This window comes from Ciconia boyciana, chromosome 2, assembly GCF_034638445.1.
Source record: "Ciconia boyciana chromosome 2, ASM3463844v1, whole genome shotgun sequence".
Taxonomy (NCBI): domain Eukaryota; kingdom Metazoa; phylum Chordata; class Aves; order Ciconiiformes; family Ciconiidae; genus Ciconia; species Ciconia boyciana.
The window spans coordinates 103,460,024-103,477,832 of record NC_132935.1 but is presented as its reverse complement, the minus strand read 5'-3'; the positions used below and the strand labels follow the sequence as shown (position 1 = coordinate 103,477,832).

General features: G+C 39.4%; 1 protein-coding gene across 1 annotated transcript in view; it reads left to right on the top strand.

Annotated features, from left to right (window-relative positions):
• Nucleotides 1–17,809, top strand: part of CNTNAP2 (contactin associated protein 2) — a 1,193,181-nt gene that overhangs the window by 1,108,273 nt on the left and 67,099 nt on the right. The window contains exons 20-21 of the mRNA XM_072853401.1: nt 295–428; nt 15,780–15,873. Of these exons, the coding sequence (XP_072709502.1) occupies nt 295–428; nt 15,780–15,873 (228 nt within the window). The remainder of the gene's footprint in view (nt 1–294; nt 429–15,779; nt 15,874–17,809) is intronic.

Here is a 17,809-nt window from a genome sequence, read left to right as displayed (position 1 = left end):
AATTGTCCATACTGTTCAAGGCATAGCTCCGATTTGTTTGGTTTGCAATCCAGAGTGTTTACACTTTGGTTTTGAGATGCTGGTCATTGTCACACTTCTGGGTTATAAGCAGGAAGCAGTTTTCAGCCCAGTAGCTTTATAATCTCAAACACTAACTCTTCTACTGTAGACACCAGCCCTGAGAGCAATTTAAGTGTAAAATGATAACGGTTGTATGTGAAAATAAAGAGGGGAAAATAGCTGGTGAATAAAGATCAAAATACCTGAGGGTGCTTTTCACATTTCTTTCACTAGGGAACCTGCAAATTCGGTACAGCCTAGGAGGCACCAAAGAGCCATATAACATTGATGTTGACCACAGAAACATGGCAAATGGACAGCCCCATACCGTTAACATCACACGGAATGGACGGGACATAGTACTGCAGGTAAGCAGACAGTGAAGGTTACTTGATTCCATTACTTGTAGCTTATAGCATTTTATCTCTTGATGGTCTCCATCCCTTTGAAGATACCAGTGCAATTTAGGAAATGAAAAGTAGAGTAGATGGGGTTCTGCTTGCAGATGGCACTCCTAGGAGTTAACAAAAGCTATTCTCTCCCTCTATTGCATCGAGTCATGTTCTGAAATCCTCATTCTAGTGTGATGACAGCTGGGCTTCTACAGGTGTCACTGTAGATGCTCGAGGGCATCAGAGACATCTGGGCTGGTAAATAACATGGGACTTAGGATAAACCTGCACCATTCTGGAGCAGCAGCTGGAAGCCAGGAGGGATACCCTACAGCATCTTAAATGGCAGTAGAGCCTGATGCACACACACCTAAATATCATGCTATAAGTCCTGAGTCTGCAAATGAGAATGTCTTTAAATTTAAATTTACCCTGCAGTCCAGTGAAATCGGAAGAGCTGTTCTGTGAAAGTGAGCAGATGCTTAAGTGTTTGTGTGACAGGAGTCTAAGACAGAATATTATTGAAGGCACATAGCTCTAGCTTATTTAGTTTTTGGTGCAGCACAAGCAGGAACTTCATCTCTCCATATCTCAGTTTACAAACCTTTGAGATAATATAATACTATTTAAATAACTGAGGGGAGTGCTGCAAGAAGCAATCAATGTTTCCAGACAGCTTTCTCTCTGTGGTCATTACAGCACTCTCTTTTCATTCCCTGGTTGTCACATCTGCAAACATGGAGATTGCAGCAGGGTATGAGAACAGTTTTGTTGGCAGGAGAGTCAGGTAGATGGGATAGATTAATCTGGATTTGATAGTTCATAAGAAGCAAACCAAAACCAATAAAAAATGAAATATAAAAAGAGGAAGTCTCCTTGGGAACCAAGCCAAAAGGTGAAAGATAGTAGCTGTCACAGTATTATCTACCTAAAGATTAAAATAGATCCCTGACAGTTACTGTTTCGAGGCATCAAAAGGAAACCTTTTCAGTGCATTACAATGTCACTTGACTGAGGCTCTCAGTACTCAGAATAACACTGAATGCATTGAAGTAGAATTGACATAAAATTAGAAAATTTGCAAAACGTCAGATAATCTAAAAAGTATATAGGTGATACATCCAAACACTTTTCAGGCTTTTGGAGGCTGGGAGGGGTATATTTTGATATATGCATCTTTCTTGCATGCTGTTGCATTTGGATTTTTTTCTCTTACTGCTAAATGGAAGCTAAAGAAGACCTACAGTTAGGTTGCCTTCTGCTGTTAAATGCTTCTATTTGGGGGAGGTATGGCATGTTTCCCATGGAGCCATAGCTGGCTGATTTAGACAGCTATAAAACTAAATAAATTATTTTCTGAAGGGATCAGATGAGATACCTTGCCCAGTTGGAAAATATGTACACAGTTAAGTATCCCAGCCTTGCATCAACGCACCTACATTTGGGACCCAACAATTTTTTACCCCGTGTCTTATGAGACCGCTACCTATCTAGGGCTCTGAAGAGCCAGAAACATTTTGGGTAGTGTTGCTCCGCTGGGGTAGAAATTTCTTAATTTAGTCAGTGTGCTTACAACACAGCTTGTTTATGTAATCAGAAAGCAGATGCATTTGAGGCTTACTAAATGAGACGATCTGTCTGAGGCACATGCAAGAATCGGGAAAGTAGGGACCCATACAAAGAAAATCCAGAAATCCTACCTCTACTGTATCCTGAAACAGAAGATTTCTATCAAATTTTGTTTATTCGTGTGGTGGGTTGACCTTGGCTGACCACCAGGTGCCCACCAAGTCACTATCACTCCCTCTCCTCCACTGGACAGGGGGAGAGAAAAATATAATGAAGGGCTCGTGGGTCGAGATACGGACAGGGAGATCACTCAGCAGTTACCATCACGGGCAAAACAGCCTCGATCTGGGGAAATCAATTTAATTTATTACCAATCAGATCAGAGTAGGGTAATGAGAAACAGCAACAAATCTTAAAACACCTTCCCTCCACCGCTCCCTTCTTCCCAGGCTCAACTTCACTCCCGAATTCTCTACCTCCTCCCCGCAAGCGGCACAGGGGGATGGGGAATGGGGGTTGCGGTCAGTTCATCACACGTTGTCTCTGCCGCTCCTTCCTCCTCGCTGTCTTCCCCTGCTCTAGTGTGGGGTCCCTCCCACAGGAGACAGTCCTCCACAAACTCCTCCAATATGGGTCCTTCCCACGGGCTGCAGTTCTTCACGAACTGCTCCAACATGGGTCCCTTCCCAGGGCTGCGGTTCTTCATGAACTGCTCCAGCATGGGTCCTTTCCATGTGTCCTTTCCATGGGGTGCAGTCCTTCAGGAATGGACTGCTCCAGCATGGGTCCCCATGGGGTCACAAGTCCTGCCAGCAAACCTGCTCTAGTGTGGGCTCCTCTCTACATGGGCTCTCAATGGGGTCACAGCCTCCTTTGGGTGCATCCACTTGCTCCAGGATGGGGTCCTCCTCAGGCTGCAGGTGGATATCTGCTCCACCGTGGACCTCCATGGGCTGCAGGGGAGAGCCCACCTCACCGTGGTCTTCGCCATGGGCTGCAGGGGAATCTCTGCTCTGGTGCCTGGAGCTCCTCCTCCCCCTCCTTCTTCACTGACCTTGGTGTCTGCAGAGTTGTTCTTCTTACATATGTTCCTCCACTCCTGTCTTCCGGCTGCTGTTGCACAGCAGTTTTTTCCCCTTCTTAACTGTGTTATCACAGAGGCGCTACCACTATCCCTGAAGGGCTCGGCTTTGGCCATCGGCGGATCCGTCTTGGAGCCAGCTCTGTCAGACATGGGGGAAGCTTCTGGCATCTTCTTACAGAAGCCACCCCTGCAGCCCCCCTGCTACCAAAACGTTGCCATGCAAACCCAGTACAATTCTCCGTAAGGAAGTTGATTTTGTTACTTATCTTGTTACATTCGGTAAATGAGAGAACTGATATGAACAGAAATGGCTCTAAGTAGATTGTTCACTTGAAAATTAGTCCCGTTTTCAAATATAAACTCTTCATGGTGTTTGAAAATACAGAAGATAGAAATACAATTTTTCTCGGTATCCAGAGGACAAATCATAAAGTATGAGTTTTCTCTTGCAGATCTGAGCAATGAGCATTTGAGTAGACTTTTATTTCCTGCAAAATCCTTCTCCAACCTGATGAGCAGCTGGTTTGCTTGCTTTTAAAGAAGACAGCTTGCTTGCCAGGTGCTGTTGCTCACACTTCCACGTCTCTACGTGGCATAAAAGTGTCACAAGAAGGATTTATTTCTCATCAAAGCTTCAAGAGCACTCAGTTAGTATTTTTGAGATCTTAACAGCAAGTTCATACTTAGAATACCTGTCTTTCTAACTTACTGTAATAACCCTGTAGTGCCAGAGAGATTTAAAAAAATCTGCAGCCAGGCAATAAATTGCTACCATATGAACTATGTGAACCTGAGTCTTATCATGATTCTCAGGAGTTTCACTGATATATAAATACAGTAAAAGACTCATTATTGAACTCTATGAGACCTCACCTGATGCTGGCAGACATGTGACCACTGATTACTCACATAAAGTTAGAGTTACTGTCCAATCAATCAGAATTTGAAGTGAGCTTTGAAATAAACACAGCCACAATATTGTATATCCATAAAGTAAGAAAAAAGCACAAGAACAAATATTTAGTGCAAACTGTTTTCATTAGAATTACATCCCTATTCCTAACATACCAAGACAGTCAAGACTAAAGGTAGTAGCAAAGACTCTGTCAAAAGTTTTTTGTATTTCAGTTTTCTACATTCACTGACTGCAGACAAATCAACAGTAAGTTCTACATTAAATAACAAGCTCCTATTTGTGATGCCAGTGGTTTCTCAAAGATAAGATTAAGGATATAAGGTTCATTTAGGTGTCAGGAAAACCAAATGACATAAATTCAGGGACAAAGATCTGCTTATTCTCTGTTGTTTCCATGAGGTGGGCCGAATTACTATTTGCTAATAAGAATTCCTCTCTCTCGCCTCTAGCAAAATACCAGATACTAGTAACCATGGCACACCTCCAAGGCTGCATTAGTTCACCTGTGGCAAGAAAAAGCCCGGGCTGACAGATGGGGAATGCATTATCCCAGTAAATGACATTTCAAGAGCTGAGCTTTAGGTCGTGGAGGGCAAGTTTTACTTTCTTTGACTTCATTAAAAGGTTTCATGCTTCAGCAGGGTATTTTCCATATCAGAAAAAACAGATCTCTCTTTACCAAGTGTTCATGGGTGATTAACGCTATTCACACATTAGTAAAATCTTCTTTTAAGAAAGCCAAGGACAAAAACTCCCTAGCCGAGGTTCTGATCCAAAGCCCATTGAAGTCAATGAAAGGCCTTCCATTGACTCCAGCAGGCTTTAAATTGTACCTTAAAGAACTGCAACCGTTGCATCCTTAGTGCAAGACTCGTACCTCCGGCTTCGGTGCCTGTCACCAGATTGACATAAGGATGGAATCTGGATCAGAGACATTTCTGTTCTGTTGCACAAAGCTATATCAGCATGTTACAAAGAAAAAAAAAAACAAGAAAAAAAACCCATATGGTGTACTTTAATTTTCAGTGGAATAAAGCTGATATCAACAGACTTAGACTGGGCCTCTCAGCTTCCATACTAAGATATTCTTGTAGATTCTCAACAGGTCTCCAGTTCTTCATACCTGCTTTAAAGCCATTTCTAAGAACGGGTTATGAGTCACAGCTTCTTATGCCTTCTTTGTTCCTGAAAAGGATTAGACCTGAGCAACTTCTTCAGGACTCCAGTGTCCCAAACGCATCCATATACTTTCAGGACAACTGTAAGCAGCCAGTGCACATCTGACCATGCTCAGAAGACCATATGGAAGGATAGCTGACAGTTCTCTCTTTCACGCTTGAACAATATGGAGAACTGTAGTAGAGAGGCTATACACAACAGTACCATATATTCACAATGTTAATTGCTAATTCCATTCAAAGTGAACTTAAGTATGAGGCTTTATGGAAATCTGGACATGAATTCAGCTGTTCATAAAATTGAGAATAATCCAGAAAATTTATTTGTACAGATCTCCATTTTCCAGCTTCACCAGAGACAAGCTGTAGAAATACCCATCTTCTGTGAAAAATAATCAATGAAATATTTGACCCTTACCCAAATGAAACCAAGAAGAAACAGAATTTTTGCAAGTCCGCTCTCTTATTTCCATTTTGAACTCTGCACTACGTGAAAAGAGATAACATTTGCAAACTCCTAGATGCTTAAAAAAAGTAAATAATACAAAGTTAATTCAAAACTAATCTGAATTACAAAATAAAATGGTAAACATAATAGCAACAAAATAAAATGGGTGAAGTAGAGAAAAGCAGTCTGCATATAATCCCAAGCTAAAATGCAATTAATATATCAAAGATTTTTATAATTATAGATTAAATTTTGGTCTCATTTAAGGGAGTGAGTGGGAACTTTCTCATAGACTTCAGTGAGGCTATAATTTCACCTCCTATCATTATTGTTGCTGTAGAATCATACCTAACTATCATGTTTCATACATTTTGAAGCCTCAACAGAATATGATCGCTCTGTTTGAGCTCTTGCTTAACAGAGGCCATAAAATTTCACCAAATGATTTTCTGCAGCTAACCCAAAAAGTAATGATAGCAGTATAACACATTTTCTAGAAAGACATTTTAGCTAGCTTTAAAGACTTCAAATGATAGAAAATTTACCGTATCCTTTGGCCACATCTTCCAATGGTTAAATGCCATTCCTGTAAAGAATCTGCACCTAATTTACAGTTTGAATTCTGCAGACTTCAGCATTTAACTTTGGGATCTTTGTGTCTATGCCTGATAGATGAAAGAATTGTTTGGTGTCAAGTGTCATTCCCCTTCACACTTTTTTAGAGATGCTGATTAAAACATCTTTTCATCTTTTTTGTAAGAAGCTAAATAAATTGAACTATTGTACCATCAGTTTACCATCAGAAGTCTACCATTTTTGAGCCATAAAACAATTCTGTAACTCTTCTCCGAAAACTCTCCCATTGAGTCACATTTTGAAAACCTTCACCCTAGGATTACACATGGTAATGGTAGTTATGGCATAAAAATGATGTAGACATGCCATCATTATTTATTTATTTCCTTCATTTTCTGGGCAAACATGCTTCCACAGCATCCTTTGGACAGCGCTGTAAATTGTCTAGACTCCTGATTAATTTGAAGACTGGTTTAACTAGCATTTCACTGACTGGTAGGGAATGGGGAAGTACTGTTCATGATTTGAAAGAAAACAGCCAGACAGTATTTACAAATTCCATAGCAGCTGGCATGAATAAAACATGTTTTAAATATCTAGGACTTTAACCACAGGTAAACATGTAAACCATAGTTAATATTAATGCAACTGCAACCCTCTGCTTTTTTCCTAATAATCAGGTATATCTATTATATTAAAAGTATATTTAATGAATTTCCAGGCAGGTTTTGCTTTAAAGAAAAAAAAATCATTTGTTCTATTAATAGTAAAGGCCTTCCTGAGGAAATGAATTATTTAAAATCCCTGGGGATACGTCATTTCCACTATGTATTGCCATTCTGCAATGGCAACGTATTACTCAAAATGCTAGTACAACAGAAAGGCAAACTCAGACTATTTTCTAGAGCAGAACCATACATTACATCTGCATGTTTAATGCATTAGTACTCAGTTTACCCATATCTACTAAGCTCTTTTTCACAATCAGAAGTCACAAGAAAATGTTTGTTGCTCAGATTTGAAAATAGAGGTTTTTTTCACAAAGAGGTGACAAAGTAGCATAAAAAGCTATCAATATGAGAAATTTTGAAAATACACCAAAGCTTATATCGATATAGTATCTCATTCCTCTAACCCTAAATTCCATCTGCTTTCCAAAATACAGACCCTGATCTTTGCATACTTCAAATTCCCTCCAAGTATAATGATGTTACGGATGTTGCAGAAGACTAGGCGTTCAGTTCTCAAGAGTCTGTAAACAACAGCAAGAAACAGCAGAACATAATTTAAATCATATGCATCAGAATCAGAAATGAATGAATAATTCTCCAATTAATAATTTTCTTACCTATTCTTTTGTGCTCACAGGATGTCCATGAGCTCCTAGCGGTTTTGTTGATTTTATCCTTCACTGAATTTGCTCAACTTCTTTATTTTATAGTGTGACTTACAATCTTTCAGGTAAAGACAGCAATATAGGTAGGTGTCGTGGTCTAAACCCAGTCAGCAACTAAGCACCACACAGCCACTCGCTCACCTCCCCCCCCCCAGGGTGGGATGGGGAAGAGAATGGGAAAAAAAGGTAAAATCTGTGGGTTGAAATAAAGACAGTTTAATAGGACAGCAGATGAAGATATTATTATAATAATAATAATAATAATAATAATAATAATAATAATAATAGAATGTACAAAACCAGTGATGCACAATGCAATTGCTCACCACCCACTGACTGATGCCCAGCCCGTCCCCAAGCAGCGATTGCTGCCCCCCAGCCAACTCCCCCCCCAGTTTCTATACTGAGCATGGCGTCATATGGTATGGAATAGCCCTTTGGCCAGTTTGGGTCAGCTGTCCTGGCTGTGCCCCCTCCCAGCTTCTTGTGCACCTGGCAGAGCATGGGAAGCTGAAAAGTTCTTGACTTAGTATAAGCACTACTTAGCAACAACTAAAACATCAGTGTGTTATCAACGTTATTCTCATACTAAATTCAGAACACAGCACTATACCAGCTACTAGGAAGAAAATTAACTCTATCCCAGCCGAAACCAGGACAGTAGGCAGGAAGCTCATAAATGAGCCATTTCTGCTACCCTTTTGTGCATGATGGAGTTGGTCAGTGGCATCTGCCAAGATAAGTCAGCACATCCTCATCAAATCCCTGCTAGCTGAAAGTCAGACAAAATGTTTTCATAAACAAGAACTCCTTTCACTCAGCAATACCCTTACCCTGAAGATCAGAATATGGAGTCAGATCTTTCTCTTGCTGGCAGATATGCAGCAGGGAAAACATCATCCATAGAGCCCCATCTGAGGGTAGCATCTTGCCCTGTGGTTGTAAAACCTGAGCCTGCTGCCTGCCCTGTAGCTGCTGCAGAGGGACAGGGACAGATGCTGAAGTACACATTTTTACAAAAGTTTTTCCCTCTCTCTGCATCAGCTGAGATAGTTTCAAACCTTGAGGCCTTTTGGAAGAATATTCTTCTTTACTTTCCGTTCTGTAAAACCACTCCATAGGAGAGGAACACTTTTACATATCCATCCTTCTTCTCACAGTTTTTTCAGCAGAGCCGGTATTGCAGGATTCAGAGGAATTTTTCAGTTGTCTTGTCCCAAACTTTGGCCATGTCTAGTCCACATGCCATGATAAGACCCAGAAGTGAAACGCCTTCCTCACCGTACACCCCCGTTGCCCTTGGAAATGAAGCTGGGGCATTCAGGGCACGAGGGAGAACGGTGCAGTCTGATAGCTCCCCAGGCTGTGTATCAAGGTCTGCAGAGCTTATCAGCAGGCTTATCCACCTCACAATATGTGTTACACACATTGGCTTATATTGAGACTATTTCCTTCTTCTACAATGTATTTCCAGCAATAAATGTGTGTGTTTTCCTTGGCCTGTGTGATTGCTGGTTTAGAATCAATTTTTATTGGAATCAAAGAAACAAAGAAAGAACAAAAGAATCATTAAGTATTTTCAGAATCTAACATTAAGCCTAAAAAAGTCAAAACTTAACATGAAATAGGTGCTTTCCATTATATGGCAGCACACACTGGACAAATTAATGTCCTGTGAAAGTCATCTTTAGGTACCTGAGGTAGATCTCTTTAATTTTAATAACTTGGCATTATATGACCTGCTATTGCTTCTGTTAACATTTGTTGTAATTCATCTATTAAAGAGAGCAATAAAAAGTCAACAGATATGTGAAAGAAGCATCAGAGAATTGTTTCAACTGAAGGCAGCCAGACTAAATAGTCTCCTTTTCCTTATCATTGCTTCTGTTACATTTTGACTTATGTATCTACATTTCCATTTAAATTTTATCCAAATTTTTGTATTTTTTTACAGTGAGGCAAATTATCCCTGATATTATTTATCAGAGCAAGAGCAGCTTCAGGAACATATACAAGATTATTGCACATAAGGGATTCAAGTTTTTAAACAGAAAAAAACCTTTATATTTATTTTAATTTTTTCTGCAATGTATCTATGTTTTTTCTATGTCTATATCTCATGTTGATCACATTTCTAATTTAAATCCCTGCAAAAAAGAGACTTTATCATAAAAGACTGCAGTTGACATTTATTAAAAAAACCTGCAAAAGTCTAAATCTGTGCTTTAAATCAGCAACACAGATTTGGAGTGGTTCCTAAAACAGTATTAACTATACCTCTATAGAAATTTCATTTGAAGAGCTCAAAGCACAATGCAAACCTTAAATTTGCCTTATATCATGCTGGTGAGGTATATGCCTCCTCCTGTGTTCCAGATGAGCAGTGAGGCTGCAGGTCTGTGACAGTCTAAGCCAGCAAAAAATGCTGGGTTTATGGTCCTGCCTTCTTCTCTGGATCCACTATTCATTTACAGCCTCTGGCTTGTCCCTGCTCTGGCTCTGATCCGATCCACAATAACCTGGGTCAAGGACCTGGCAGAAAAAGATCAGCGAAGTACTAGTGCCACACTAAGGAAGGAGCTGAATTGCAGTAAAATTGTCTTCGGTGATCCTAAGGAATTACATAATTGCCACCTGAATCTGCTCCTTTTCTGTTGCATTAAAAAGATAAAATGTTTTCAAATATCACAATATTTAAAATATTGTTTGTAAGGTTTTTCCTAACCTTTCAGCAGGGGAATATTCATCTCTGTTTCACCATTAAGAGGTCAGATTTCAGTCATCCCTGAAAGACAAATAATATCTTCTATTTTATTTTCATAGTCACCTTCCTGCTTTCTCCTAAATTACTACCATGCTTGGGAGGAGCTCCATCTAAACACCTGCCCACCATCTTGTTATTTTCTTGGACTGTCATGCTTAGTCTATTCTAAATTTGTAGGCATTTAAAACTGGAGGAGGAACCTTCTTTTTGTTATGCAATATTATAGTACTTAGCACAAAAAGCTCTTGTCCAGGACTGAGAAGCTTTTTAATACAAGTGATAAATCATTATAATAATGCAGGAGAGAAATATTACATTGGTCATGATGATAACACATCCCTTTCTTTATCCTGCTATTACTGAAGTCAATAGCAAAGCTGTATTGACTTCAGATGGTGCAAGATTAAGCCTTACAGCATTATTATTCCATAGTATTTTGAACATTTTTTTATAAAATGTCTTCAGCATAAAGAAAAACGTTAGCTTTATAGCAGTACACAAACACAGACTGGATTGACAGTGATACAGATGTAGATATATCCACAGGGTGAATATAATTGTGCATATGGATATATACCTTTTATATATATCTTTTTCTTTTTTTTTTTCCGAGACTACTAAGGTGATGTAGGCATTATATTTGTCCTTAGATTGATATGTCTGTTAATCTTGGGACTCCTGTCAAGATTAGTTTTATTATCTAAGTGAACAGTAATTTAAAAGAAATAGCATTTTATTGAACTTTTGCTTAAATCCCAGCAACTTCAGATAAAGACAGTCTGCCTGGTGCGACGTGACTTGAGAACTGAAACTGCAAGTTCCTCAGAAACTGCCATCTACTTTCGTCTGTGTAGTGCTCAAAGCCACACTGTCTGTTTATATTAAGCTCAACCGAAATTAATGAGTTTTTAAAGAAAAGTAGCTGTAATGAAAAATCTTAAATATAATTTAAAAACTGTAATTTAATACAAATTCATGACATCAACCTCTGTGTATGCAGAGGTTCTATTTAATTTTCATTAAATAATGTAGTATCTTTTTTCAAATATCATTTGATGCTAGTAATTCCTTTTTTATGGTGTGTCTTACATTAAATTGATAGCCTAGTATTTCATACAAAGACTGCAGGCTGCTCAGTTCCAACTGCTTACACTTGAGTACCCACTGGATGGCAGTCACATACAACTTTGGAAAGAATTCAGTTTGGTCCTTTAACTCGCTGATGTAAAAAAGAAATCCTCGCGAAGTGCCTCTAAAAAAAAGTTTTATTTTCTTAGATAATGCTAGTTTAGAACAAAGACAAGCAATAAACGCAAGCGGACAGAAATCTCACTGTTCCCTCACTGTTGCCTTGTGGTGCACCATTTCATTTCAGGTGCCAGGACTAGAGAAGGGCGTAGCTGGAGGCTGGCTGTGGAAGGCAACGCAGGCGTCCCCCATGGGGCAGGAGATGCTGGAGCTGGCAACGGAGCTGTAGCTGGCTCTATCGCTAGTCAGAAATGCTTGCCCCTGTTGATGGCAAGGCCAGAAAATCAGTATCAACAGTTTTTAAATGGAGATTTATTTCAACCAGGAATCAAAAGAACCTAAAACTTCAAATGGAGTCATTAAACCCTTAAAACAATTCATAGCTGAACCCATTTCCTTGACTTCAATGAGATCTGGAAAATGTATGTGAGTTACCAATTCAGTTACCGATTCAGTACAAGAGATCACTTTAAACTAATACCCCTAAGCAGTAAACTGGCTGTATCTGTTAGAGCCTTCAACGTAACACAGCATTAGTCTCCTTGTTACCATCCCTGGCTCCCACGCGCGGCAGGATCTTTCGCCTCTGCACCATGATGGTATGCTCTGCCATGCTGACGTCCCAAGGGCAGACGAGGTCACTGGAAGGATTTGGTTGTTTTAATCTGGCCGAGATCACCACTAACTAAATTGTTCCAAGGTGGGGGGAAGAGGGAGCACACCTGCTCATATCTTTGACTCCTTTTTGGCTGCACCAGAAAGCTGCATGGTTTCACCGCCGGCAGGCCCTGCTGCAGCCTCTCTCTTTGAGCTTTGCCACCAAAGTCCCACTGGAGGACTCCAGTGTGCAGGTGTGCATGTGGGTCTGCCTCTGCCTCTGTGCTGTGCTTGTGCAGGGGCTTCCCAGAGGAATCGGAAAAAACGGGCACAGGGGGAGAGGGCAAGAGTGCTCGTTCCCTGTCCTCTGCTCCCTGCCACAGCACTGGTACCACCCCCATTTCCAGAGATGGGCAGCCTATGACCACACACCAGTTTGAGGATTTGGTGAAATACAGTATCATTATTTTGGGATCGTTGTCATAGCGTAATGGTATATTTTTACTTATTTTAAATGTGAGTGCCATTATGCATTTTTGCCAGGAAAGGCAAAGTTGGAGAATTGTGTCTGGCAGAACAGGGTGAGGTTTGCATTGCTCTTTGATTCCTGAAGGATTTTCCACCATAGCCTCAGAAGAGCTGCTTAGCAAATACAGCATGTTTGATTACCTGAACTACAAAACCTAAGCTTTGGGTGATGGGGTGATATATTAGATATTCTGGGCCCAAAGTATAGAGCACCTTAAAAATAAAAACCTATACCTCAATGCTGTTGTACTGTGCAGGCAGAAGGCAGCCTGGTATTCTTGCAGGGAACCTGTATTGCAAAGAAACAAACTATAGCTTTACTTAGCTAATATATTAATTCTCTATTAATCCATTAAGGACCAGCCTTTCCACATCCTGAACACTAACCGAAGACAAAGGGAGTTTTACCACACCACAGCTGGCAGGATTTGATATTCTGTATTTGTGCATGTAAATGCTCACAGTGATTCATCATTTAAATTGGCTTTTCGTTTTCAGGTATGTCCTGCAGACACAATTAGCATTCTCAGGTAGGGACAGCCTGTATGTTAGGCAGGGATGACTTTTTATTACTTGTTCCTAATAGTTACTCTGGACCATGGCTACGGCTCTAGGATACCCACAATACCTTGATACATTGATAAATGGATTGGTAGATTCATAATAATTATTATAATTTATTAGTATCTTATCAGATTAGTGATGATCCGATCAACCCCAGTGCTCAGATTCCAAGTTACAATAAAAAGAAATATTTAAACATTGCTCCAGATTGATTTTGGAAAAGGAAGAACTTAAATGCTGATGATGTTGACAAATACCAATGTACACAGTAGTATGCCAGTTTCTTTTATCAGAGATGCTTCAGTATATTTTAAGTCATACAAATAAAAGGAGAACCTAGAAGATGAATCCTGTGCAATCAGAATGCATCAGAAATAATTCCACTGCAGGCAAAGAAGTTACATGAGGTTCAAGTCTTGGCATATGAGAGGCTGGAGGATCAGGGTTTTGTGCATCAGTCTTTTAACCAATCTTTTCCTGATATGCCTCTCTAAAGTCTATACCTTCATTTTAATAACCATACTGGCAAATACCATGACAACTCTGAGGTCTGAGCCGTTCCCATTCGTCTTCTGAAATAAGAAGGGAATATTTTTTTCACCTGATATGTCTGCAGCTCCCATTGACAACAGGTCTGACACTTGTGATGTTGGATGCTGGAACACTGATTTTCATTCCAGCAGGGAAAACAATAGCAAGCACTTAACTGGAGTTTGTACTTAGTAGGACCTGCTGTGGTTAAGGTTGAGAACTGTTTTGTATTTTAGCTCTTTATATTTGTTTGGCTGCACCATTTCAAGAATAAGTCTTTTTTATTTGAAATTATGTAACTCTAATTTCAGGTAAAATATGTATTTCTGCTATTTATTAAAAATCTGAGAGAAGCTGTTCAAAATATTCTGAACAAACTGAAACGTCTTAGTTTCTGAGTAAAAAGATGGAACTATGTTTTTCCATATATTTAGCTCAAAAGTCTACAGTTTAAAATTGGGAGATAGCCAGTAGTCATGCTAATAAACATTCGTGGCCAAATTTTAACTAATCAGTGTGAAAACTAGTTATGATCAATTAGAAATCATTTCTGAACATGAATATTTGCTAGACCTCTTTTGTCATCTGCAGAGAACATTTTCCCTCTCTGTTATGTATATACACATCTCTTGTTGAGGTTTTATGGGGCAGTATAAGAAAGACAGGACCCCTCTTTTCCAGTCATTATAGTTTTTTGAGATGATTGCCTCTGCAGATTCATGGGTATGACATCAGTAGGCTTTCTAAGGACATGAGCTCACAGTATTCCAGGGTATCAGGGGATTTAGCCCTTCAGTTGTATGCTACCTGACATTCATTTACTTTTGACCACTCAATTGAACATTTGCAGTATCATTAAAGCAAACTAATCCAAGAGAATAATATTTTGAAATTAGAAATTATAATATGGCAGAAAGATATGTGAAAAAGTTGTATGCCCTTTAGTGTTGCGGTTCCTCCACAATTACTTCTGCAGTCTATTATACCCTGCAAAGTCTTAAATGACATATATGAGTTTCTATCCTGTTTTGTGCCAAGGTAAGGCCAGAATAAAATAAATAATCATTGTTCTGCCCTCTTTAAGCCTGTGTAATAAACACATAAAGCCAAGAAAATAAATAAAACAGCCAAGATAAAAATTCACCCCAATTACCTTTATGAAATGTGAACATCAAAACTCTATTGAGCTGTATTGAACTGTCTTAATAGTACTATTACTAAGCATAGGCAATTTATTTTATTCCTCTCTTCACATTTTTCTGTTGAATAGTTAAAAAACAGGAAAAAATATGCTAATATAATGTGATTGTTATGTCATATGGGGGAGAATATGAGTTTCCTATATATTAAACTATTTATCTAAGTTGATTACTCTTGAATTTATTTTGTAGGTTTCACTAGGTGCCATCACAATTAAATTGAACAACATTTTTAACAAGAAAATAATAAACATGAAGTGCAAAAAAGTATGTCTTATTCATTTATGACTTTTCTGAGAGAAAAGGAGAATGCCCAATACCTGCATTAGTCTCAAGTTCTCAGCTATGTAAATCTAGCTTTAGCACTAACATAGGTCCCAAATGGAAATCTTTTATTAAAATAATAAGCTGTTTTATTGTTGGTGTTGATGCTGTTGTTATTTTTAGCAATTATATTGAAGCACACAAGCAAAAGCTGAAGTGATCCTACAGCAATCAGAACAAACAAATCTCCAGTATAGGTATTTTCCAGGCCTTGGGAACTGTGGAGATGGCAGATATGGAAAGAAGGGTATTAACTGTTATTTTGCCTTTATCAAAATGAAAGCAGAGCATATCAGACAGAGTTGTAAGTAGTGGCATAAACTCTATAAAGTAAACTTGATTCAATAGCACTGTAAGAAGGCAGATCGGTTCAAAATACTCATAATTTCTTTTATCTTTCCCCAGCTTGATCACTACCCTCCGACAAGTTACAGCCTGCCAACAGCATCTGACATTCAGTTCAATTCCCCAAAGGCACTATTCCTAGGAAAAGTTATAGGTAAGATTTCATTTTATACCTGGTTATTTTATTAGGTATTTTCAGAGAATACTGAAAACTGTAAGCACACGGGACAATGATGTGTGTCGTGTTTGCAGCAGGACACTTGCTGCACATGTCATTCTTAACTAGAAAGTGGTGATATTGGAGTTATACCTAAAGCAAGGGTTATGTTCACCTTGTCACATAGGCTCATGTGCACACAAATAAGTGATTGTCTGCCCAATGCATGGAAAAAAAGAGATACGGGTGATGAGACACTTGTAACATCGTATTTGTGAAGTTTCATTACCCTCTCAGTGTCAGGTGGAGGGAATACGAGGATATCATTGAGACCACTGCTTCTACGAGGAGATATTGAAGTAATTTTAAATAGTATCTTCCACTGTGAAGTTATCATATGCTTTACATAATGCCTTTATTCATGCAGTCAGACTTCTTATCCCAGTGCATTCTCTTGTGGCATAGCTATCCCTCATCACTCTGCCAAAACTGCCACTTTCTCACAGTGAGGCCCACTAGCAAGGTCCTTTGGAAGTCTGTAACACCTACAGCAACAGTCGTCTATACATTTTCCATCCCTTTTATGGACCTCATCATTATTTCCCAGTGCAGCAGCTTCCTGGCCAGCTCCCCAGCTGAACTCGAAAGGCAATACAGATGCATCTTAAACTGCCTGGGCCTCACTTTTAGGCCATCCTACTTTCCATTGCTTAATTTTTCCACTACTGGCATTTTACATGAATTTCCAGGGTTACTCACTTCAGGAATCAATTATTCCCCTGACATTTACAGCTTTTAAGAAAAGCTTTTTCCCCTTTTCAGAGCAAGAGGGTATTGATATTATTTCCTCCAAGTGCTTTGTACAGGGATGTGGTTGCTTGAACTGCAGCGAAGGGTTTAATCCAGAAAATTGTAAACTTTTCTTTGTTCAGTGGTCTAAGGCATGGGATCTGTGAACCCCACGCACTGATTTTTGAAGTGGAAAAGCAATTGACCACATAGCTAATGTGACTTTTTAAAGATACACTTTTTCATTTGTTTCATTTTTTAAATTTAATGTGTTGAACTTCTGTGAAATAGGAAATGAAAAGCCTTTAAAATGTTTGGTTAGCAAGAGAGACATGAACCGTTTTCTGGTACTCTCGAAGTCAGTTCTGTAGATAGTACAAAAGACGGTGCGGTCTGATTTTGGCGAGTCTCTGGAAACTGGGTGCATTCCCACCTCACCGCACTGAATTAGGGTGGCTGGAGTAGCGCTGACTCTCCACGTCGGCCAGGCTGCCAGCCTCTGTATTCATTAATTAAAGTGAGGAGACGAAGGACTTCAGGTGGAGCATTCAGCAGCTGGAATAGCTCTGCAGTCAGGGAATGGGGCTTGAGTCTTTCCTGCCAGGTAAGTGTGAGCAAAAATATCAGCTATAATTTTCTGAAGAGTGTTGCCGTGTCCGTCTCCCATAACGGATTCATTGCCAGCAAGGTTCTGTTTCGTTTGAGGTGGCAACTCTCCGTAATGCTTCATTTGTCTAAGAAACTACCACAGTATGGCAGTACTGCCTCCACAGCTCAGTCTTCTAAATAAGCTTATCTTTTTTGAATGGCTGTTTGGATCCAGCTAAAACCGGCACTTTCCCGGCCATTCTAATCAGGCAGTGCTTTGGAGGAGGCTGAGCAAGGTGCATGAGAGAGAGAATATGGAGATAGGCATACAACAGAGAAAATACTGCAGCATAAGAGATAAACAAAAGGGTAAAGGAAAGAAAAGGACAATTCCTAAAACACAGAGGAGAACAATGCACTGTACACTATGGTGTGAAAAGAAAAAATGGAAGAAACACAAAATGAAAGGGAAAGCAAGAAATACTGTTTACACTACACTAATTTAAAATACCCTGAGTGCAGACAGAGCTCTGCAAAGAAACCACTTATTCCTTTG